Source organism: Cynocephalus volans, chromosome 2 (genome assembly GCF_027409185.1).
Source record: "Cynocephalus volans isolate mCynVol1 chromosome 2, mCynVol1.pri, whole genome shotgun sequence".
Lineage (NCBI taxonomy): Eukaryota > Metazoa > Chordata > Mammalia > Dermoptera > Cynocephalidae > Cynocephalus > Cynocephalus volans.
In genome coordinates, this window is record NC_084461.1 from 45,694,993 (window position 1) to 45,720,174 (window position 25,182).

Sequence of the window (25,182 nt, forward strand, 5' to 3'; positions counted from 1 at the left end):
AGCCCCCGGCCCAGGCATGCTTTCTTCTGCAATCGCTAACATTCACGGCAAAATCCTTTATGACATGCGCGGAGTAAGTCATTTTAGGAGCACTCAGTGAACGCTCAGAGAGGGAACGTTTATCAGGCATGCAAATACTAACTTACTTTCTAGGAAATGTTTTTTTAACTTAAAAAGGCTTAAAAACGCTCAGATCATTCACTGCTGACTAGAAACCTCTATCCTCAACGCTCTCACCCTGGCGCCCCTCTTCGCAGCACCAACCACCAGGGGGCAGTGGCGGCCGCGGAGACGAGCCGTTCCAGGCTGCGGGCGCGGCGACTCGGCCATCGCTTGCTTTCGCCTGGCACGCGGCTCTCGGCCGTGGATTAGCGCAGCTGGGGACGTCGGAGGCCGCGGGCCCCGCCCCGTCCGGCGGCGGCGTCCCAGCCCTGCAGTCAGCGCTGAGAGCGGAGCGGCGCGGAGGGCGCGACCGGCGGGCAGGGGCTGGGGGGTGCGCGCTGCCTTCGGGGCTCTAGTACGCGCTCCAGGGTTCGGGGCGCCGGGACCATGGCGCTGCGCGCCCGGGCGCTGTACGACTTCAGATCGGAGAACCCGGGCGAGATCTCGCTGCGGGAGCACGAGGTGCTGAGCCTGTGCAGCGAGCAGGACATCGAGGGCTGGCTCGAGGGGGTCAACAGCCGCGGCGACCGCGGCCTCTTCCCGGCTTCGTATGTGCAGGTGATCCGCGTCCCCGAGCCCGGCCCGGCGGGCGACGGCGGCCCGGGCGCCCCGGCCCGCTACGCCAACGTGCCGCCTGGCGGCTTCGATCCCCTGCCCGCCGCGCCGCCCGCCTCCTTCAAGCCGCCCGACACCTTCCAACCGCTGCTGCAACCGCAGCAGGCGCCGCCGCCGAGCACCTTCCAGCCGCCGGGCGCCGGTTTCCCGTACGGCGGGGGCGCCCTGCAGCCGTCGCCGCAGCCGCTCTACGGCGGCTACCAGGCCAGCCAGGGCAGCGACGATGACTGGGACGATGAGTGGGACGACAGCTCCACGGTGGCCGACGAGCCCGGCGCGCTGGGCAGCGGCGCGTACCCGGACCTCGACGGCTCGTCGTCGGCGGGCGGCGTCGCGTCTGGCCGCTACCGCCTGTCCACGCGCTCGGAACTGTCGCTGGGCTCCCGCGGCGGCTCGGCGCCAACGCAGCACCACGCGTCGGGAGCCAAGAGCTCGGCCACCGTGAGCCGCAACCTCAACCGCTTCTCCACCTTCGTCAAGTCGGGCGGGGAGGCCTTCGTGCTCGGCGAGGCGTCGGGCTTCGTGAAGGACGGGGACAAGCTGTGCGTGGTGCTGGGGCCCTACGGCCCCGAGTGGCAGGAGAACCCCTACCCCTTCCAGTGTACCATCGACGACCCCACCAAGCAGACCAAGTTCAAGGGCATGAAGAGCTACATCTCTTACAAGCTGGTGCCCACGCACACGCAGGTGCCAGTGCACCGGCGCTACAAGCACTTCGACTGGCTGTATGCGCGCCTGGCCGAGAAGTTCCCGGTCATCTCGGTGCCCCACCTGCCCGAGAAGCAGGCCACGGGCCGCTTCGAGGAGGACTTCATCTCCAAGCGCCGGAAGGGCCTGATCTGGTGGATGAACCACATGGCCAGCCACCCCGTGCTGGCGCAGTGCGACGTCTTCCAGCACTTCCTGACGTGCCCCAGCAGCACCGACGAGAAGGCCTGGAAGCAGGGCAAGAGGAAGGCCGAGAAGGACGAGATGGTGGGCGCCAACTTCTTCCTGACCCTGAGCACGCCCCCCGCCGCCGCCCTGGACCTGCAGGAGGTGGAGAGCAAGATCGACGGCTTCAAGAGCTTCACCAAGAAGATGGACGACAGCGCGCTGCAGCTCAACCACACGGCCAACGAGTTCGCGCGCAAGCAGGTGACGGGCTTCAAGAAGGAGTACCAGAAGGTGGGCCAGTCCTTCCGCGGCCTCAGCCAGGCCTTTGAGCTGGACCAGCAGGCCTTCTCGGCAGGCCTGAACCAGGCGATCGCCTTCACCGGAGATGCCTATGACGCCATCGGTGAGCTTTTTGCCGAGCAGCCCAGGCAGGACCTGGACCCCGTCATGGACCTGTTAGCGCTGTATCAGGGGCACCTGGCCAACTTCCCGGACATCATCCACGTTCAGAAAGGTAAAGCCTGGCCTTTAGAACACATGGGATGGATTGTATTGTTCAGTCTGAAAGAGATGACTTTGACAGGAGTAGCACAAGCCGGCAATGTGGATGGCTAGGTAGGTTCCCTAGAGAGTAGGGTGGATTGTGGGACAGGTGGCTTTCTCCTCGGCCTGTCTTCCAATCAGGCGGTGAGTACTCTTTAGAGAAGGTTCTGAGAGTGCTTTTTGTGATAGTGCTTCCATTTTAGAGTTTGAATTGTTGGCTAAGGAGCTGCTCAGATCTGTAATTTTGTAAGTAGGGTAGAATCAGAAGGGGTCCCAAACTACGTTAGGCATCCTTTGGAGCAGTGCAGTGCCACTTAGCGATGGGTCTCAGAAAGCAAGGAAATAATGGGAAGAACGAATGTCTGCAAATAAAGGTAAGTCCTGCTTTCATCCTCTAGACCTCCAATCCCTGCTTTGGTTGAGGAATTAGGATCAATTCTCTGGGCTGGGGCAGCTTAAGGACTTAAGGTTGCAAGCAAGAAGCCTTTGTAAAATGAGGTAAAGGCTAACTCTAAATTCAGGAAAAGCTCGGTCATTTTGAGTTTGGAATCTATTAACCAACTGAAATTACGAATATTATTTAGGAAAACGGTGTAGAAACTATGTAGAAAGTATAGCGTCTGAGTATTGTATCTGAGAGCATTGTTTCTGTATCCTAGTGAGTTAGCGGTACAGCTGTCAGTTTGTTTTATTAGTAGTTGTTAGTGTCCCCAACTTTTGTTAGAATTTGCAAATTTTTAAAAAAATAAAATAGTAGCAGTAATGCCTGTCCTAACGTTACTAAGATGTATTCTGATATTTTGCCTTATATTGAGGGAGAATGGGACGGTGCTGGAGTTAGGGAGGTGGTCTTGCCTGTGAAAATCCAGTGTAGGGGGAGGGTGGGAAGAGGGAGTCATCTAATCCAATTTCGTGTGCCAGTGGAAACGTCCTTGGATAATCAGATCTGGCCTTCAGTGATGAGATGCTTACCTTTCTAGGTGGGCCAATTATGAACAACCCTGATCTTTGATACGTTCTTTCTTGCATTGAGCTACGTTTGCCTCCCTTGATTGTCTTCTGTTCCCCGGAACTGCACAAAATAAATCAATATGCCAGGCATTTCAGACATTTGGACACAGCAGTCTCTCTTCCTTCCTCTCTGCTTCTATCCTTCCCCTTACAAGTGTGTGACTAGTCGTCTGACTCTTAGCCTGGGGAAGGGGGTGTGGGAGTGTTTGCAAACGTCTTGAATCTGTCGGTGCTGCTGCTTAAATACAGTACCCTTAAGATCTGTCCTACTAATTTTAGTAGAGAATAGTAACTTTCTTGGCAACTTGCAATTTGTAAATGTAGTGTAAGATTGAATTACCTTTTTGATCAGTCATATTGCTATTGGCCTATATTGAACCTGTATCTACATTTCCTAGCCTTTTTTTTTTTTTTTTTTTTTTTATGAATCCTTGACTTTTTGGCCTGTGCTGGTGGAACTGACTTTTTGAGCCTTTAATGCAGGAACTTAGCATTTAAATTCCATTGTGTTACATCGTTCTGGACCCATGCTGGCTGCCTTTTTACACATTTCTGTGAGTTTGTGCAAATTATTGGTAAGTAGTTAAAAGAGGGCCAAACCAAGTACAGACACCTACAGCCCTGTGCAGGTGACTACTCCAGGTTGGCATCAGTTCATCCACTGGTTTTACTGTCATTCAGGCCATGCACTCAGCCTTTGTCAAGTGCCTTGCTGTTGAAATTATGCATTAGAAAAGGTATGGTGTTTGTCCTAAGGTCTATTTCCAGTTTACAGCAGTAGTCTGCTTAGTCTATTAAACCATCTAGTTTTTTAAATTCTAGAACTGGAACTATCTCCTGTTGCTTGGGATTTGAGAAACCTTCTTTAACACCAGTGTCATTTTGTGTGGTTTAAACAGATTCAAGGGCACTAAACATAATCTCAGAAAGAACACCAGTTGATATTCAATGTACTCTACTTTGTTTCTGCTGTACCCTTGGTATGTAATATACAGGGAGCCTGTGTCCCTAGATGACATGTCTTTAGAATGTACTGCCATTTAAAGCTATAGTGTGCAATACATAAGGCTAAAAGCATTTGCTTACAACCAGGGTTTATCAAGGATGCTAGTGTTGGCGATTTTTAGAACAAAAGAGATGAATATCATAAGCGAGGGTAAAGCATTTTGAGCATATTCAGGACTTGCGGTTGTAAAGAGCTGCCCCGCCCCCCTGCCACTACGCAGTTCCTGCTGGAATGAATCTTTTTTAGTCTGAGCACTTGGGGATTTTGTTTACTCGTTGATTCTTTTCTCCAAGGTTTCCAAAGCATAATCACATCAAAGGTCTTACTGTGACTTTTGAGAAGAAAACAACAACAACAAAAGACAAAAATCTTTAAGCAGTTTAACCAAACTTTTGTTGTAAGTATTTAGTCTAAAGATTATGTTCCAACTTAGGGAGAAATTTAAAAATTCAAAATAATTATTTTCATCTTTCAAGTTCTCATTGTTTAAGAGAAAAGCAGTTTCACTACTTTGACATTTTACGTGTTCTAACGGTATATTAGGAGGTCCACATTGAGATGAGATAGAACATGATTAAAAAGCGCCTTTTAATTACTAAAGCAGTTAAGGAGAGTTAGGCTTTTTTTTTTTTTTTCCCCTTAATTCCTGGGGGAAAGGAAAACAACATTAGGCACCTCTGAGCTTTTTTCTGACTGCTGTGGTCATTCAGCTTTTAAAGTGTTCTAGACCTGTACGGTTTGATGCTGTATCCATGAGCCACATGTGGCTATTGAAAAAGAATTAAAAACCTAGTTCCTCAGCCATACTAACTGTATTTCAAGTGCTTAATAGCAAGTGGCTATTGGACATCATATTGACAATAGAGATATGAAGCATTTCCGTCATAGCTGAAAGTTCTGTTGGACAGGATTGTGTTAGAACAGATGGCTATAGTTTAACGATCAACCCTTTCATAAGTTTCTCTAGCAAATTGGTTATCTTTGAATGTATTTTCCTAACAGTTTGCCTTTTACTTGGTCATCTCATGGCATCTCCTCCTTTCCATATAGGTTTAATGAATAAAAACTGGGAGGGGAAGCAGGTCTTGCTAGTTTCTTCTTCATATTTCTTCCCAGACACTCAGTGGTATGAGCACGTACATCTGCTTCAACCTGTCTTCATGTCCCATTCAGAAAACATGCTGGTCTCTGGATGGACATCTGAGGCCATCCTGGTCAGGAGCCAGCTACAGAATGAGAATGGAGAACCCAAATACTTTTAAATATGGTGGTCTGGCATTTTTCTGACTAGACTCAATACTGACACCATTGCTTAGGCTAATAATGGTTTTAGCGTAAATACTTTCTGCAGAAGTGAAGAAAGCCATATGGTCCTTCAGCTAAAAGAGAATTCTAGAATTCTAATTTTTTCATCAATTAATGGAGTCTTAGATAAACTGACCTATTTAGGTTAATGGAGTCAGGTGAAGGAAGAAGGCAGTTTGCTGTAGTCTGCAGTACATTGGATGGAAATTCAGAATCTGTTTGAATTTTATTTGTATTTTGCTTTGACTTAACAGGAGCCACTTAAATTCTTTGTTCATAGGCAGCTCATTGATCCCTGACTAGGCAGTATGCACTTGTTTATTACTGATTGGTAACTCCTGTGGTCTTGATTTGCTTTTCTTGAAATGGTTTTATCTTCTTCCTCTTTATCATTCCTGCCTCCAGTATGCCTTTATCAGGCTGATGTTGGTGAGTTCGGGGTAGTACGTAGAACATATTTCATTATCAGTTTCTTAGCATATTCAGTTTTGTTTCCAAAGATATGCTTAATTTCTGATGTTTAATAAAGCTAAACCTGGATGATAACAAGTCATTGTGGTTTAAAAGCTTTACACTTTATTTCTTGGGGCCTGTCATGAAAGAGAAAGACGGTGATTATAAGAAATGTTGTTTTCATCTTTGTTTATGAATATGAGCTAGATAGCTATAGGGGAGTAACTTAAAATGAAATCCTTATTCCAGAGAAAAGGTATAAAACCATATTAAATTGGTAAAATCTAGTTTGAGCCATGTGAAACAGGGAGGCAGGACTACATAAATAAGCAGTCAGGCAATCCTATTTTCTGTACTCTTAAATATACTAATCTACTTCACTGCTTTCTAAATGAAGCAGATGGAGGCTGCTTTTCAACAAAAAATAGCCTCAGGACCTCAGGAATGGTACACCAGTAGTGGGCCCATCAGTCTTGCTGGGTAGAATTTCACCACTGTACTTACTTTTACCACTAGGGGGGTAGGTCTATGCCCCTCAGACGTTAACTGAAGATAGCCAGAGTCCCAGCAGGGCACACAAGGTGAGGCTGGGCTACAGTGAGCCCCAGTCTCCTCCTCATTCTCCTCCTGTCTCTAAAAATAGCCCTGAGTGAGTGGTGCCAGGAGTACAGTGAAGAGGTCTGGAAAGTTGGCTGTTTGCAAACTCATCCTTATTTTGAAACCTCTGGATTAGAAATTGGGGCCCTTCATCCTTTTTGGGTTAGCCTTGTCTTAATTAAACCCATTTCTCCTCCCCCCCACCTTCATCCCCAGCTATTTTCTAAAGAGACTTCACCTCTAGCCTTGATCTTTGGCCCAATTTTATATTTTCTTAGTGAAAATAAGGTAACTTTTGGAAACAGATGTCTTGGTTCCTTGGTTAAAATGTAAATGTGGTCTTGGTCAGGAAGCTTAGATGGGGGTACAACTTACATCACCCTGTCAGTGGTTTCTCAGACTTTTTTGAGCTAGGAAGTCCCCCTCAGCATCTCACTGGGCAGCCCAGTTACAGCGAACGTGGCAGAACCGAAAGGAGGCAGAGGACCTGCCCTTCCCCTTACTTCTCCCGGCAGCTCCTGGAGCCTTTGAGCTCAGCTGGACTTTCTTCATTATTCAGGAATGTCATCTCTGGTCATCTTAGGATTTCCAGGAGTGATGGCAGAACCCAAAGAAATAATATCTGTGATCCACTACAGATATGACACTTCCCTCAAACTATGTTTTCTTTAGGCTGAATAAAAATCAGTTGTATTGTCTTTAAGTATTTTCAAATCCAAGTTTAATAGATTTAATTTGCCATCTATTTATGAAGCTTCGTGGTATGATTAACTAAGTGATGATCACAAATAAAAGGGCACAGTGAAATGCTTGGCTTTGTTTGATGAGATTAGATCCTGAAGACAGACCTGTAGTGTTTGTCATCCCACATTTATACAACACAGACTGGGTTCTGGTTACTCTGCCCGTGTCTGCAGAAGGGATGGATAGGAATCTCCTAGCTCCTCAGCGAGTTCTTTGACTAGTGATAGATGGGTCAGCCAGCCGTGGCAGTACAGGGCACCAGGTTGTTGAGAGCCTGGAATATGAGGCTGGCTATCCCTTCAGAGAGCACCCCCAAGGCTTTGCAGAGGGGAAGGGGCTGGTGTGGGTTCAGTGAGGGGGGTGAGTTAGCCATGTGAGTGAAGGGATGGCATGCCAAGCCAAGAAGTCACATGGGAGCAGGCCTTTCTATGGACCAGTATGGATTCTGGCTGGCCAGCGCATGGGTGTGGGGAGCTGGGGACAAGTTATTTTAACCTCTACAAGCCTCAGTTCTCTGGTTGGCCAAGTGGGAGCAGTTCCTCACAAGGTTGTCATGAGAATGAAATGTTATGGTTCATAGTAGCTGTTCACTCAGTGTTTAATTGTGAAAAGTAGACAGGTGCTTTTAAAAGAGGAGGCATTCTCCTTTAAAAGACAATTCTGGTAGTCTTATCCTCCCCGCAGAATTGCAGGCTAAAGTACAAAAGCCCAAGGATTCATCAGTATAGCAATTAAATTTTATATTTTAATTAGGTTGTCCTGTATAGCACATCAGAAGTAATGATGATGGAGGGATAAATGTAAATACAATTTGGAGTCACCAACGTGTGGTCGATCACATTAAAGAGTTTATGTAAATTGTCTCCTGCCAGCTCTCCCCCTCCTCCAAATTAATCGTGTTCGGGTGCAACTCACTGCAACATTGCTAAGCTACAGTTCCCTCATCTGTAAGTATGAGGTTCATGATTTTGCAGGTACCATTTTGTTAGTTGATTTTTTTTTAATAGCATCATTTCTACATTGAAAATAAAATACTCTTGTAAGTATATCGTAAACATTTACACATTGTTTCAGGCTGGTTTCAATCGTGTTCTGTCTGCTTATATGGCTTTGTAATCTGGGAGCATGAAAGTCCTTTATCAGCTTATGTGAAAGCACATTTATGTACGTTTAGTTCAGATTAGCAAACCTGCAGGGAGGGCTTACCCCACCAGGTGCTTTGAATGTGAAAGTAATTAATGCCTGGCCGCCTGCCTGTGGTGAGGGCTCCCAGGTGTTCTGAAGCTGCCATATGGTGGACAGCTGGAGCAAATTCCCTCTGAATTAATAGGAATTAATAGGGCCACCAAAGAGATAAATTGTGTTTTTTTTCCTCCTGCAAAACGAACTTCATTTTGAGTTTTAAATACTGTCTTCTCTCCAAAAGTAGTGGAAAAATGATATTGATCTTATATTTTTATAGCTTGATTAAACTGTAATGTGAGTGAGTTTTAGTCCACGTGTCATTTCTTTCCCTTAGAACTTTTTATCTCTGTGATTTGACTTTCCTCTTCTGCTAAAGGAATTTTATGTATTATTTAGCAGGCAGGGAGACAGTGGTAAGGGAGTGGAACTAAAAATCATTAGATTAATTCCTAGGACCCTATAAAAGATAAACCTGATTTTGTTCAACAAATACATGTGCAGCATAGTCTAGGCACTATTAAAGTTGCTAGGGCTGCATCCGTGGTCAAAAGAAAGGTCACCACCCTTGTGGAGCTTACATTCCAGCAGGGTGGAGACACCCAATGAAAAACAAACACAGTAAGTAAATTATGTAATGTATTTGGAGAGTAGTATATGTTAGGAGAAAAAATAAAAGTGAAGCAGGAAAGAAGGCTTAGAGAGGTAGGATGAACTATTAAAAGGGATGGTCAAAGTAGGTGTCATTGTGAAGGTGAGATTTAAGCAGAGACCTAAAGGAGGTGAGGGAGTTATCCAAGCACATGTTTGTGGGGAGAGCTTTTCAGGCAGTGGGTATAGCTAGAGCAAAGGCTCTGGGGTGGGTGTGTACAAGGCAGGTGGAGGAACAACAAGGAGGCCAGGTGTTTGGAGCTAAGAGGATCCTTGTAGGGGATGAGGTCACAGAAGGTCAGATTTGTATAGCTTTGTAGGTCATTGTCAAGACTTGGAATAAAAGCTCAGGTGAGATGGAAGCCACTGCAGGATTTTGAACAAAGGGATGACATCCAACTGGTCATTTTAACATACTACTCCAGTCGTTGTCTTAAGAATAGAGTTGGGGTGGGTGTCAAAGGTAGGAGCAGAGAGCCAGTAGGAGATTACTTCAGCAATTCAGGCGAGAGATGATGGTGACCTGGACCAGGGTGGAGACAGCAGAGGTGGTGAGGAGGGGTCCACACTGGGTATGTTTTTGGTAGAATCAACAGATGTTTCTGAGGGATCAGATGTGGCCTGTGAGAGAGGAGTCATCAAGAGCGACACCACAGCTTTTGGCCTGACCAACACTAGGAACTGTTGGAACAGGTGTGGAGATGAGCAATCAGGATTTTAGTTGATCTTTTGAATAGATTGCGCTCCTGCATGCCATTCCACATGTCTCCTCCCCAACCCAAGCACAAACAGTCAAGCCTCCAATCTATCCCCTTCCTTGGAGTGTCCCACTTGGAGCCTGATCCTTTTCTGAGTGATCATGAAATGTAGTGCTCAGTTATTGGTTAGTGTGTGGGTCATCTTTCTAAGTTCCTGTATATAGCTGCACTGTTTTATACATACATAGTAAGTACTTAATGCTTGAATTAATGAAGTAGGCACTCAATAACTACTTGAATAAAATCTTGGTTGATTTTGAAATAGATGTTTTCTGTGATTTGTAGGATGTTTTTGTTTTTCTGTTTATATGATGGTAGATAACAGTTTTAAAGTGTACAGGAAATAAAGATAGGATTTATTGACGAAGTTAGCATTTGAGTGATTTAAAAGTCTTAGACTTATGTATCTGTGAAATGACTTTCCAAAATTCTTTGAGGAAATAAGAGGAAGTTTGAAATGCTTTATTTTACGTGTCAGAGAATTAATATTACATACCTCATGATTTCACTTTATATTGGTTCATGGTGTTTAAACTTAACATGCACACACACCCCTTTCCTCTTTGGTAAGATTTAATTGTAATACATTTACTGGGTCTCTATTGCCTAGTTCAGGGCACAAGATCCAGAGAGAGTACATTCACCTTATTGATTGATTTGGATCCATGGAGCACTGAGCTTAGGTGTTGAACAGTGGGTACCTGCCCTCATGGAAGGCTCAGTTCCAGATGGGACGTAGGATGTATGCACAGAGAATTGAAATAAAAAAAGGTAAATTTAATTTAGTGTTGAGAATAAGAAAGTGAACGAGAGCCCAAAAGGTGAAAAGTAATTGTCAATTTGTGTTAGAAGCTTCGGTAGGTAGCATTTGGTTTTCCCCTTTGAAAGATGGCCGTATTTTGATTTTTTGAGGAACAGATGGAGAGTGCACTCCTGATCTTGGAAATGCTTTAAGATAGGTTTGATAAGCATATATGCTGGGTACTTAGTGCTCAGGTCAGTGAGGGGGACTGACAGGTGAGTAGCCATCACCATCCAGTGTGACACGCACAGGTGTGGACATGTGCCGTGATATGGAATAGGACAGAGGAGGGTGTAATTAATGGGGAGTGGATAGAAGGGTGCAGGGGCGGCTTCTACCAGTCCCAGTTAAGAAGAGTTTTGAAAGCAATTGGAGATATGCCAAGCTGGCCAAGCAGGGGAAGGGTATTCTGGGCAAAGGGGACCATATGGACTCAATCCTGGCTGCCTTTCAGAATCGGCTGTGGAGTGGTTACAACTATAACTTAGGCCCCATTGAATCAGAATGTCAGGGTAGTCATTGATGTTCTGCAAAACGCTAGCTCCTCGTGTGCTTTTGATATGCTGGTGCTGGTGGGTTTACAGCCACTGTTGGAAGTGATGGAACATCATGGAAGATTAAACAGGGTATTGTGTGGTCAGAGCTGCACTTCAGACGGACAGGTCCTGGAGGCAGGGTTTGTAAAACATGGCTCAGGGTGAGGAGAAATGGGGAGGTCTTGCAACAATTCAAGCAAAACATGATAAAATCCTGTACAAAGGCATTGTTGTGGGGATGGGGAGGAAGAGACAGAAGGTGCTGCTTGTCTACAGGAGTGGGGTAAGGGACAGGGAGGAGTATAAAGTGACCTGCAGACTAGAGGCTGTGGAGCCACCAAAGAAGGTGGCTAGGAGATGGCTTGGAGCATTGGTCTGCAAACTATAGTCCGCAGGCCAGATCCACCCAGGCACCTGTTTACAGCACTTGAGCTAAGAATGGTTTTCATATTTTTAAATAATTCTGTTTTTAGTGATTATATAAAAGACTCAATTTTGCCTTTTGACCTGCAAAGCTTAAAATATTTACTATCTGGCTCTTACAGAAAATGTTTGCTGGCCCTTGACTTGGAGGACAAGCAGGTTAGAGGAGTGGGAGTATTAGTCACAATAGTGATTGCTAGTGTTTGTTGAGTACTTACTTACTCTGGGACCGGCAGTATTCCAGGCATACTCTGTACATTATGTCTTCATTCCATGCAGGAGTGGGTATGACAGCACGGGGACTGTGAACATGGACTAGAACTGAATGGGTTTGAGTTCCTGCCAGCTTCACTGTGGAACCTTCACGGGCTTATGTTCTGTCAGCCTCAGTTTCTTTGTGTGTAACACAGAGTAACTATCTTGTACGGTATTAATGCCTAATATTTGTAAGCATTATTAGCTATTGTATACGTTTCCAGGGCTTCTGTAACAAATTGCCAACACTGGGTGGCTTAAAACTACAGAAATGAATTCTCTTACAGTTCTGGAGGCTAGCAGTCTGAAACAAAGGTGTCAGCAGGGCCATGCTCCTTCTGAAGGCTGTTGGGGAGACTCCTTCTTTGCCTCCTCCAGCTTCTGTTGGTTGCCAGCAATCCTTGGTATTCCTTGGCCTGTAGACCCATTACTCCCATCTCTGCCTCCATCATCACATGGCGTTCTTTCTGGGTGTCTGTCTCTGTGTCTTCTTTTTAGGACACCAGTCATACTAGATTTGAGGCCCACCCTAATCCAGATGACCTCACCTAAACTAATTACATTTGCAAGGATCATATTTCCAAATAAGGTCACTGTCACAGGTTCCAGGTGAATGTGAATTTTAGAGGAATACTAGTAAACCCAGTACAGTTATTAACTCCCCCAAAGGGGTGTTATCCCCATTTGATGGCTGTGAAAACTGAGGCTCGTGGAAGTTAAGTGATTTCCAGGATCACCCAGGTAAATGAGGAGAGCTGGGATTTGAGTTCATTTTTTTGTCTTGACTTGAGACTGGTGCTTCTTATAAGTGGTATGCTTGCTAGAAAATTGAATTTTATTCTAGAGGCAGTCAGCAACCACTAAAGGTTTTAAACTAAACAGTGACATCTTCATCCTCATCAAAATAGCTAACATTTTGAGGACTTTTTGTATGCCAGGTATGGTGCTTTGTGTATTTTTTTTCCGTGGCTGAGCTGGTAATGGGATCCGAACCCGTGATCTTGGGGTTATCAGCACCACGCTCTAACCAAGTAAGTTAACTGGCCACCCCACTCTATGTTTTATGTTTACTATATCTAAACCTCACAGGAGTTTTCAAGGTAAATACTCTTTTATTAACCCCATTTAGAACTGAGCCATAGAAATTTAAACTGAGTTCTCAGAGGCATCCTTCATGAGTGTGCAGCCTGGCTCCCAGGGGCTGGGCTTTGGAAGGTTCTTCCTATTGACTGTGCACAGAGATGGTGAGGCTGCTAGAGTAGTCCAGGTGAGAGGGTAGAGTAGTCCAGACTCGACACCTGCTGGGTAGAATGGCAGGACTTGGGGAGGAGTTGGCTGTCTTGAGGAGTCTAGTGTTACCTTTGAGGTTTTAAGTTTGGGTGATAGAAAGTGGTGAAACCAGTGAAAGAGATAGGCAGGTTAAGAAGAAGAGCAGGGTTAGAAGGGGAGACAAGGAGTGGGGCTGAAGGGAGTCTTAGAAAATCCTCTTTTCTGGGCCTTTTATTGTATTAAGTTATATTGACATTAGTGATTTTCACGAAAGCCACCTACTGCCTGCAGCAAGACATCTTTAACCAGATACTAATAGATGTCAGCATGGGTAACCTCTAAGATTTCGTTTTGTGACTTGTATTTCATGTATAGTTTGAAACTTGCTTCGTTTTGTCATTAGCTGGTTATTTATGATCTCATACAAGGAAGTCCAGATGTGGTCAGAGTAAAGACTCATAGTCACTGGACACCTGGTGTCAGCCAGCACGAGGAAGCAGGAATACTGCCGGTTGAGGGGTGTTTTTAAGTTTAAAACAGCCAGTTTAGGAATTACCCCCAAAGCTTAGTGATCATGAAGTGATGTGAAGTGCCAGTCATGGTGACCACAGTGGGCAGTGCTAAGGGAAAAGCTGCATGCGTGTGCTGCTCACCAGGTAGTGCCACCCCGGCTTAAGTGGTAATCGGTGACAATGGGGTTTACAATTTCAGTTAAATATTGATGTGATTTGAGAAAAGTACTTGAAAACAAGAAATATTTTCTTTGGTATCAACTGCAGCCCTCTCAGAGCCTTCACACGCTCTGGTGTCCTTCCAGGGTCCTGGCTCTGGCGTGCAGCTCCCATCTCCCTGGTTTCTCTTCTGAAGAGCTGTTCCCGCTTCACACTCTTCCTGCACAATAGAGGTGTTTCAAAGTTCACTCCTCTCTTTGGTACAGTATGCTTATTGTATGTCAAGGGTTAATTAAACCCATAGTACTGGAGCTTGCAAAAGTATCTAATGCTGCTTTATTTGTGCAGACCAATAGCGTTGCACATATATCAGATAACAATTAGGGAACGAGTTATGAACTGCAGACCTCAGGCATCAGTTGTGGTCTCTGAATTTAAACCATTATATGGATTTCACTTTACAAAATCAGTTGTTTTTAAGTTTTATTGTGTGCTCATCATTATCAAGGCTATTATTTCTACCACATTTTATTAAGATCCCTCTGGGTATAAAAATCCTTAAGAAACAATACATGCTTTTCTTTTCCTATTCTCAAATTTTAAAGTCTTCATTTATATTTGTATGGCCATAGGCCAATCAACATTTTCACCATTGTAGCCAAAGACTCTTCTGAAATAAAGACACACTGTGTTTACAGAATTCTCTTGAAACTATCACCCTAGTAATTTTATAACATATTTAATATTCATAATAAGCTGAAACACAAGATCCTTTATGTATACACATATAAAATTTCTCAGCAGTGAATAGCCTTTTTTTTTTTTTTTTACCAAATAAGTCACTAGAGATAAAATGATGTGATTTCCTTCTTCATTTTTGGAACAAGGTGAACTATGAATATATATGCATAGTGAATAAAAGTAATCATAATTTAAGACTTTTCCACTTAAGTGAATTGTTTTCATTCATGCTGAATGTCATTCTGCCCTTCGACATTAGGAAATTGCTGAATGAAGCTACAACTATTCAATTAGGATATAACAAGGCTTTTAGCAAGAACAGACTACTAATTTTATCTTCAGGACCAAACCAAGCTGAGAAGCCTGAATTCTTTAAATGATTAATTTTTTGATCATCAAGAAACCAAGTGTTTTTGGAGTTTATTACCCTTGTCATGACCCTCTTGCCTCTTTTTAAAAATGGTCCAGAAGTTCTCTTTGTCATTTCTTATATTTATGAAATAAAAGTGAATTTTACATTAACTTACCTTTAGTCCCTTCAAAAAATTGCTTTCACCGACTTGAGTTTGGTATTAGTATTTGCACCTTCCAGAGTTTATGAATGTGGTCCAAACCTGGAGTCTGCTTAGTATAACTTGATGGAGGAATAGAATTTCAAGGGCCTCAAGGTGGCTTGTGGGTCACTCATCCAAGAGACGTGGGCTTCCTAGGGGACTTGGCATGCTGGTGTCCTGCGCTGTGTATTGAGGCTGATCTGGGGCTTTGAGATCTCTATGGGGGAGGCAGCCCTCCTCAGACCAGATTGGGCAGGCCCAGATTCATAAGCAGATGAACACTATTAGTGAAATTACTTAGCTTCACTGAAGATGGGGGCAATGATTGCTTTGCTTTTGGGGCTAAAGGGTAGAAAATGAGACCTGCAAAGTGCAGGGAACAGGTTTGCACAGAGCAGGAGTTCCTGTGTGATTATGGCCTGAGTGGAGCCATCCTACCTGTCTGTGTTAGGTGGATGTTGGCCTTTGTTTTTTGAGACATTTTACTCAAAAGAATATCTAAAAGTAAATATTGGAGCAGAGAGAGGAAAGCATAATCACAAAGTGCGCGGAGACCAAAAGGGAGGAAGGAAAGGGGAGGGGAAGAATTTGACGGGGAGTTAGCAGGGAAGGCGAGGGTGTGGACACCAGCGATGAGAGGATAAGAACCTAGTAGGCCAAGATGACCAAATTAGCATTTTCTTTCAACATTTTACATGTGTAGGGGAATGAAGAAAAACAGGCTGTCCCCGTTGCTCTTCAGCCTGTCCCCTGTTCTGTCCCTTGTACTATGGCTTCAGTTTTCTGGGGGAAAGCTCTAGGAAGACAGAAAATCTAGTTAATGTTTTTGGCACATTTATAATTTTAAAATTAAATAAGGCGCTTCCTTTTTTTGTTTTGTTTTAAAGGGAGAAAATGTGGCCTTGGGATTCCTGTTGCTTAGTGACTGGGCCTTTTGTACAATTGGTTTGAGGAAGGACAAAACATACTGAGGATAAGAGATGGGGTTGAGGAAAGGAAGGCAAAGTTCAGGTGCAAAAGCTGGGCTCGGTTGGGCTGGAAATGCTTGGAGCAGCCAGCAAGTGCTGTGGGGGCCTGAGAAGGTGGAAGAGAGGGGCAGAAAGAGGGAAAATTGGAAGGAGGCCAGACATACACAGAGTGCAGGGCTCTCCCTGGTTAAAATGCTGAAGGCAGTACAGTGTATGAGTGTTTTGGGTTTTTTTTCTGTCTCATTTTGTGGATTGTAAGTTTCCAGGAAAGTTGTTTCTCCCTGCACATCAGAAGCAGTACAGTTCAGTATAGTGCGAATACATTCGCTAGTGTACTGATGGAAATAGTTTAATGACATGCTGTGTAAATAATATAATGCTTTTGAAAATGGTGCTAATTTCCTGGATTATAACTAATTTATAAAAATGAGTTTGAGTTTGAGCCCTTTAAGATAGTAATATTAATGAACTTTATCATATGATTAAATTCTTTTGTTTCAATTGTTTTATATTTATTGCAAACTTGAGTAATACAGTCCCTCTAAAATTGAGTACATATGTATTATAAACAAGGATGTAGTTATTTCCTGCTTTGTTCTTTCCAGCCTGAGTGTGTTTTAAAACTATGCAAGATGGTGTAGTTGTTAAGATACAAAGAAAAAAGGTAGGAGAGGGGTGGAGATGAATTTTGGACATTAGGTTTCTGTGGAGCTGGGTTTGATGGAGGAGTGGAGCAAGGTTTCTTTCTTGGAGCCTGGACAATTGCAGTAAGTATGAAAATGCGCTCTGTTAGGAATTTTGCAGTACAGAGTCAGCATAGGAGTCTGGAAGATTTTATTAATAAAGGTCCTAAAGCAAAATAAAAATATTGGTTTAGTTTTCCTATTAACTCTCAAAATATGTGGAAAGGGAAGGACACTTTTCAACAGAGTATATAGCAAGGTTAAGTCTCCATCCTCAGTTGTAATATACGGATCTACTCAGTCTGAACCCACAAAGAAGGAAAACAGTCTCCTGAATGAGGACACCCTTCATGGGACGGAAAATGGGAAGTGCCAGGGCTGGCAGGTAGGTGGGAATGGTGGGTTCTTTGCCTAGTTAGTGGTGGGACTTTGGACCAGAGACTCAGCCTCTTTGTAAGACTGAGAGGATTGTACCAAAAACTCTTCTGAAACCCTTTCAGCTTTAAAAAAAAAAAAAAAAAAAAAAAAATCTGGGAACCAACTGTGCCCTTCTCAGCTGGCCATCAGCTCTGCCTCGCCTTCCCCAGAGGGTGTCTTGTTGGGACTGGAGTGATAAGAGCATCTTCAGTGTTCTGCTCCTCCTTCAGGGATAAGGTCTCCCAGTTACTAGTTCCTAAGTAACTATCCTGTGGAGAAATTCCAATAATTTGCCAAACTAATTTAATAATTAAGTTGAATGCCCCACTGAAATGTCCTTGTCCACACGTAAACCTGTTTCTGCAGGGCTTCCTCTACGTTCTTTTCTGTGTCCTTCACAGAGAGCCCCCGAGGAAGGACACAACTGGAATGTGTCAGGGCTCAGCCTGGTATCCTGAGGGCAGCTTGGGTTACTTTTGCCATTTGGGATCACAGCAATGGGATGTGGTTGAAATATACTACCTGACTTTCAGTAGTACTTTTTCCTTCAAATACATTTTAAGAGTTTATTTTCAGTTTTGTAACTTGGGGGTGCTGTACTATTTCATGTTACCTTCTTATAAGTAGTATTTTCTTCGGAACTAGAAACACTACTACTACTTTATGTGTGTGGTTTTTATTTTTTAAGAATATATTCATACTGCTCTGTATTGTCAGCCGCTTTAATCTCAGAATTAAATATGTGCCTACGTTTTCTTTTCACGATAAAATCTTAATATGTCCCTGTTATTTTAGATGCAGCTAATGTCTGCCTGTTAGTCCAAGAAACAATTTCATAGCTGTATACTTACATCTCCGAAGTCAGACACCTTATCCATTAGGCCACGTGGTCCTTACATCTCCATTCTAAAATATTTTTCCCTCTGATCACTCCTATTATTTTATTTTAAAACTGTTGCCCTAACCTTGGCTATTACGGGATCTGTTGTTTATGCTAACAGTGATGCTTTTGACCTTAGACTTCATTGTATAATTTCTCCCCCTATTCTTTCGTTTCCCTTTTCTGTTTCAAAGAAAAATAAGTGTGGCATAAAGCAACGTGGCAATATGTTGTTTACAAGGGGAGGGGGCTGGCATTTTAAGCCATTTAAAAAATAGAGCTGTTGAAAACTTTGCCTGTATTTTTATTGATTCCATCAGTTAAAAACGTGTGGTCCATTTGTTTAGATTCTGGGCAACGTTTTTAGGTTTTATTTAAGCTCCTCTTGGGTTTGGTTTAAAAAAAAGTAGTACAGCTGAGAAAATGCTTAAAAGATGCTGTAATGCTTTGTTACAGTTTGCAGCTGCTTGTATTGTACCTCTGCAGTTGTTTCTTAAGCAGCTACAAATTACTTTGGTTTTCAAAGCTATCCTGGAAGTGGCGAGTCTCTAATGATCTAACTCTGCCCCTATTAGTTTTCTTCTGCAATCTCCCTTTTCTTCTACTAACTCTTTACATGCTAGACCTGATTAAAATTTTTGCTATCTCTCCCTTTCTTATGATATTTAAAATTTTAAATATGAAAATAGGTGAAGTATAGAAATGTGTACAGATAATTCCCAGTTTGAGAATTGTCAAATCAACTGTGAGAACACAGCCATTGTAACAAACCCAAATTCTAATTCTAACAATACTTCACTTCTAACTAATATTTCACTTCTAACTAATGCTTATAATATTGTTTCTGTTCGTAAAATATGTTCCCACTTTGCTCTTGAGTGAACTCAGGGCTTGTGGGTAGTTGTAGGGTAGAGGGAAGCTTCCTGGAAGCCCTAGAAAGTAGTTCTGTGTGTCAGTCACCAAGTATTTAAAACCTTTGCTGTTTGTCCATATACGTAGCTTTAGCTGCTTAAAAAATATCCATTTTTTTTTTCTGTTTACTTCCAGTCAGTAAAAATTAGCAAATTAGCTTCCATAATTAGTTTATCTTTCATAAGAAGGAAAATACATTAATACTCTTACTGTTTATTAAAATGTAAATAGGGAAAACTAATAGAGGGTTGGCGAATGATTTTTTTTTAAAACAGTGGTTTTCTTGTTAGGATAAATGTATTTTTAAAAATTTTGCAAACTGTTTTATGAAAGATAAATTTTTTTGGCTTAGGTTGTAGAAGGCCCTTGGGGTTGTCATACTGAACTTCAACAGCCAGTCCTGTTCTTTTCTTATAGAAGGAACCAGGCAGCTCTGTCTTTCCACTCAGTATCTATTCGGGAACTAGTAATTTATATTTTTTTTAGTATATTGCTATCAACTTGTCTTATTGTTAATCATCTTTTTTTTTGGAAGGTGGATGTGGGAGAAAATCAATTTAGCTACATTTCAATTAAAGGAGGTTATTGTTTTTTGGTGTTTTTAAAAATTTGCTCTAAATTCATGGGTACGATTTTGTGGAGACATAATCTTCCTTGATTACACATAGCTCTCACTATTCTATGAATTTGTACATTTGTAGCATGTTATTTAATGCCATCATTTGCTATTTTATATAGGGCCTTAATTGTTTCAGGCACATACACCTTGTCACCCAGAAGATAATTTGAGCCCCTTAAACAGGAATTATGCATCCTTTTTTTTTTTTTTTAATGACCAGTAAGGGGGTCTTAACCCTTACTGGTGTTGTCAGCACCACGTTCTCCCAAGTGAGCTAACCGGCCATCCCTATATAGGGATCTGAACCCGTGGCCTTGGCGTTATCAGCACCACACTCTCCCAAGTGAGCCACAGGCTGGCCCTCACGCCTCCTTTTTTAAACACATCACTCCTCATTTCCTTGCTACTGCAATCCTGACATGTCATGCAAATGAATTTGAATTGTATTAAGTGGGTTAAACTGAAATTCCAAGTAGAATTGGCTTCGGGGTGCTTACTCCCCCAAATGGTTTGTTCTGTCTTTTCCAGTTTGCAAAATAAAGTAATTTTTTGCTGTGATGTCCAACTGCACCAAAACAAACACAAACAACACCCATGTTTTCCTAAAGGGATTGTTAATATTTTTGGTGGTAGTTCTCAATCTATATCATCTTCCAATAGTATTGAAGTAGATAGATGGAAAGAAAGAAAAGAAAAAGGGAACCCTCTCCCCAATTTACATTTGGGCTTAGATTTTCAAACTAATAAGCTATGTGCTTCTTTTTCAATATTTTGTTTTGTGGCACCCTCTTGCTATTGTCACAAAGATAAGAAAATCAGACATCTTATAACTATTACAAGGCTTTATAGGCAAATTAGTGAATTGAATGAGGTTAGTAAGATTCCACAGAGAAGATTTCAAAACCTAAGTAGCCTCTTTTGCACACTGTCAGTGCCTCTGAATCACATGTTAGAGCAAAAGGAGGTGGTGGTGCAGGTGCCTGGGGTGGGGCGGGCCACCAGGCAGCAGCCGCCCTGACTACCCAGGCCTCTCATCCCCAGCACCCTGCTCTCGCCTAGGTCCTGCTTTCTTGCCTGTTCAGGCACCCAATTTCTTTTCTAAGTATTTGTAGTGTTTGTTTTGATGTCCATTATACATTCAGACCCCATCTCGGCCTCTTACCTGTTACCTGTGTGGCTTTCAGGCTCAGAGATGTTAAGTAATTTTCTCAGTTTCCTTGTTGTAAAAATAAGAGTGATGTCTGTTGTAAAGTTGTAGTGAGGGTTAGAGAAAGCATATGGAAAATGCCTAACATACGTTATTACTACTTTTGGCAGCTGTCATTCACCATTCTTGTATTCCTGTTCCTTGTCTGCCACCACCCACTGCCATCCTTAACACCATGCTTGGCATGTCACATGCCCCCAGAGCACTTTCAGTTGTGACACAATTTATGTGTTGTTTTGGAGAAAAACATAATCAACCCCCTTGCAGAATTATGTACCTTGTGGCCCTATTTCACTTTGTGTCATGAAAGTGTGCCTGTCCGAGTATGCTTTGCAATATGGCATCCTTGTGAACTTACCATGGGTTGGGACTAGAATCCTTAAGTGTTTGAATCTTCTGGTTCTATCAGTGTGCTCTGTACATGTTAGGCCCTCTATAAATGTTCATTCTAAATGAATTAAAATTCTTGCCCCAGAGCCCAACCTTTTGGGGGCTTTGAAAATAGCAATGTTTCTGTTATTTACTTAATAGATTCCTTATTGGGAGAAAAATGAGTCTTAAATTCTCCTTGGCACCTTTAGAATGTAGACTTAGAAAGCCTAAAGGTATTAAATACGAAAAGGTCCTTAGGCCTCAGAGAGATTTTTATATTTGTTGCTCTATCCAAGAGTTGTGAAAATATATGCTTATGTGATAAGTTGTGAAAACTTCAGACTTGTTCATTTTTAAATTGGTTGTTATAGATGCACGTCTGCAATTTTATATGATAGAATGTAGTTTATAAAAATGTGGTTATCTCATTTGGACTTTGACAAGCTGCAACTTAGTTGATATTCACTCAACCCTGGGCCAAGTTTCAGAGCTCCTCTATGCTTAGGCTCTAGTCTCATGGTGAAAAGCCAGGCACTAATAACTAGAGCAAGTAATACTTCCAGAATGTTACCAATACATACAACAGCTGTTACACAGATGTGTCAGAATCTGAGCAGGGTATTAACCCTGCATGCTTGTTTGAACATCAGACTATGGCTTCCTTGGGTATGTTGGATTGAAATCAGATGAAAAAATAGTCATATCACCTGAGAATTTTCTCTTTTTTTCTGTTCTCTTTTACCACTTTAAACATGTATTTCATGATTTTATATCCTTAGTTCTTTTGAAATTTTTTTTAGTTTTACCTCCTATACTTTTCTGGTCTTTTCAGCTTCAATTTTTGTATGTAAAATGTGAAACATGTAGAAATATAGTGAAGGTAAATGTACTACAAGAAACTTTTTTTGTGTGTGGGTCTTTCTCTCTTTTTTATATGAACTACAAGCAGGCAAGTTTTAGTGTTTGGTATGACTGGTATTGTCATAGCCGTAGTACAAATGTTAAAAGTGCTGTACTTTCCGAGCGACGGCTTCTTAGTAGGTAGAATTGGGACAGGGGTCTTCTGCATGTCCATCAAAGCGCACCTCTCTGCCAGGGGGTTAACTGGAAGTGGTGTGTGGGGGATGCTCAGTGCTTTTGCTAAACCGGTGTGTTCTCCCTGCTCCAGAGTTCTGTTGCTTTTCACTTAATAATCTCATTTAGAATAAATAAATGAAAATAGATGCGTGGGTGTGTACCTACCTACAAATTCATGCATATATGTGTGTGTGTGTGTGTGTGTGTGTGTATACATATAAAGTTTGTTGTGGTAGTTTTTCCATTTCTCAGGTCTTTGTGCAAAAAAAGCACACTATTTTATCTTTAAGGGTTTATTTAATACTGTATTTGTATTATTTTGCCGGAGATTTGAAAAAATTTAGAAATAAATTTTTTTTTTCTAAAGAGGTCTCACATCTTTTAAGCATGTGAAAACTGGAGAGATTGTTGGTTTGTCTTTTTAAGGACAATTCCTTACAGTTTATTATCTGTCATGTATATCATGTCTATTTGGAAGAGAAGAGAAATACTGCAGATACTTGGTTAAGATGGCAAACACTAGTTTTTGATAAAGTTAAATTGTAGCAGTGGAAGTGTTTTCAGAAACTTTACTAAATTTCTTCTTTTTTTTATGAGTAATTACAGTCATCACTTTAAATTCCAAAGGACTTGAAAATAGTTTAGGCAGGTATTTATAACGCCTAAGATTTTGTTTTAATTATTTAGCTGTGTCATTGGGATATGTGTGTATATATTTTTAATTATTATTATTTTTAACTACAGGAGCTCTTACCAAAGTAAAGGAGAGTAGGCGACACGTGGAAGAAGGGAAGATGGAGGTCCAAAAGGCCGATGGCATTCAAGATCGCTGTAATACTATTTCTTTTGCCACTTTGGCCGAAATTCACCACTTCCATCAAATTCGAGTAAGAGACTTTAAATCACAGATGCAGCATTTCTTACAACAACAAATAATTTTTTTCCAAAAAGTGACCCAGAAGTTGGAAGAAGCTCTTCACAAATATGATAGTGTTTAATGACTGGACATTGGATTGTGGACTTTTTTCAGTTCAAGGGTAATTTCTACAGCAGAATAAAAAGTGCTATCAAAGAGCTATTGCCAACTATCAGTGGTGGTACAAGGATGGTTTTATATTCAACTGAAACCCAGCTGAATATATAATTATGTAAGAAATAAACAGTTAATATGGTTATATAATAGAAACAGTACCACACATTGTAACTAAATTATACTATGTATGCCTACACTACCATTGTAACTTTTGGAATAATGATTATACTATTTGCCTTATTGCTTTTTGAAGTATGGGTATTTTAGTGCATACTTTGTAGACCTCAAAACCCATGAAGGGTCTCAAAGAAGCTGGCTGGATAAAAGCCTGCTGTGGATGCCTTTTTACTCTCGTAGATTGGGATTACCTAAATTCAACCTATTCTCTGTTTACAAACTCCAACTAGAGCAGCTATGCGACTTTGTGCCTTTAGACTCTTGGTTTTTCATTTCTCCCCCTCCCCGCCCCCCATTTTTTAAAGAAAGCCGCAACTTTTCTGATTGAAAAAGTGAAAGGCCAGTGCATCTAATGACAAACTGATGATAAACTCATATTGGTGGGGATAGGGGGTGGGGAGGATCAGCTGTCATCAATTTGCACAGCAAGTATTATCTCCTGATAAGATGCTGGCGAGTGCAGAGGAGTGAGACTCAGTGCTCTCTTTGGATATGAAGTCTGTTAGAGAAGAGACGGCGCTGCTATGTTCCCTTAGATGCTACAGTTGCATAGCCTCTTCACGCAAGTGTCCTGGAAACTGGGCGTGAAGATTTCAGCAAACATGTCTTACAACATGGAGGAGGAGGAGCCTAGTCAGTCAAGGGAGACAGAATCAGTGACAGCACACACTTGGTTTGAATTCTTAGGAGGGTGTCCTTTGTTTTGTTTTTTCAGAGCAAAGGTTTTCTTTTAATATTCAGTTTTTTAGAAAATGGATCTACACTGTTAACTGATTGAGACTCCACTGTGATTCACTCGTTTACTTAATCAAAAACTTTTCAGGGATGTCGGTAAATTTCAGTGTTATACGTGATGAAAAGTGGTGTTGGTTGATCTAAGGAGGGACCAGAAATAATTTCTACTATTCCAGATACTGAAGGAAAAAATAATTGATTTATACTGTGTTTTTTTAAAAAAGTATTGATAAGCTCCCCAGGACATTTAACCTTAAAATTATTTTAAATATATTCTTTTACTATTATAAGGGAAATACAAATGGCTGATAAATACCAAAAAGATTCAAAAGTAGCTTAATTAAAAAGCACAAAGAGAGTTAGCCTTAAAATGCTAAAATCTCAATGTTTTTATAGTTGCTCAGCTAAATAATGTGATTCTTGAGTTTACAGATTTAAAAATTGTCACTGAAGGTTAAAATATCTACTGTTTCTATGAAGTCAAACTTATGCTGCCTCAGAAATCCCTGGGTACTGAAATGGTAACAGAAGTAAAGAGGTCAGTTTGAAATATTTGTGAGTCACAATGATTAAAGAAAAGGGTCAGTTTGCAGATAGTCATAAAAAAAAAAGATTATTGAAATAATTACTGAACAGCACATTCATTCTCTAGAAAGTAATCTCATATGGGTTAAATTTTTAAGATCAGATTATCATAATTTTGATCTTTGGTCAAAATTTTGTACCTTAGTTACTTAGAGCCAGATTTAACATCATGTGGATTTTTGTCTTTACTACAGATATGTGGAACTGTAACCAAATACATTCTTCTCTAAAAAATAACTTTTTCTTGTTAATTGCAAAATACAGTTCTATAGACAAAACCCATATATATATATATAAATGTTAATTTTATTGCCGAAGTTTGGAGATTATAACATTTAAGTTTGAGTCTATATTGGGAAAAAA

General features: G+C 41.8%; 1 protein-coding gene across 1 annotated transcript; it reads left to right on the forward strand.

Annotated features, from left to right (window-relative positions):
• Positions 1–488: 488 nt before the first annotated feature.
• Positions 489–25,067, forward strand: SNX18 (sorting nexin 18). The gene is made up of 2 exons (XM_063086080.1): positions 489–2,167; positions 23,034–25,067. Exons 1-2 carry the CDS (start codon positions 550–552, stop codon positions 23,285–23,287), a joined length of 1,872 nt encoding a protein of 623 aa, XP_062942150.1. The 5' UTR covers positions 489–549; the 3' UTR covers positions 23,288–25,067.
• The last annotated feature ends 115 nt before the right edge of the window (positions 25,068–25,182 follow it).

Coding starts and splice junctions, on each gene's coding strand:
- SNX18 (XM_063086080.1), top strand. CDS start 550: ATGGCGCTGCGCGCCCGGGCGCTGTACGACTTCAGATCGGAGAACCCG. Junction 2,168..23,033: donor CATCATCCACGTTCAGAAAG/GTAAAGCCTGGC, acceptor TTTTAACTACAG/GAGCTCTTACCAAAGTAAAG.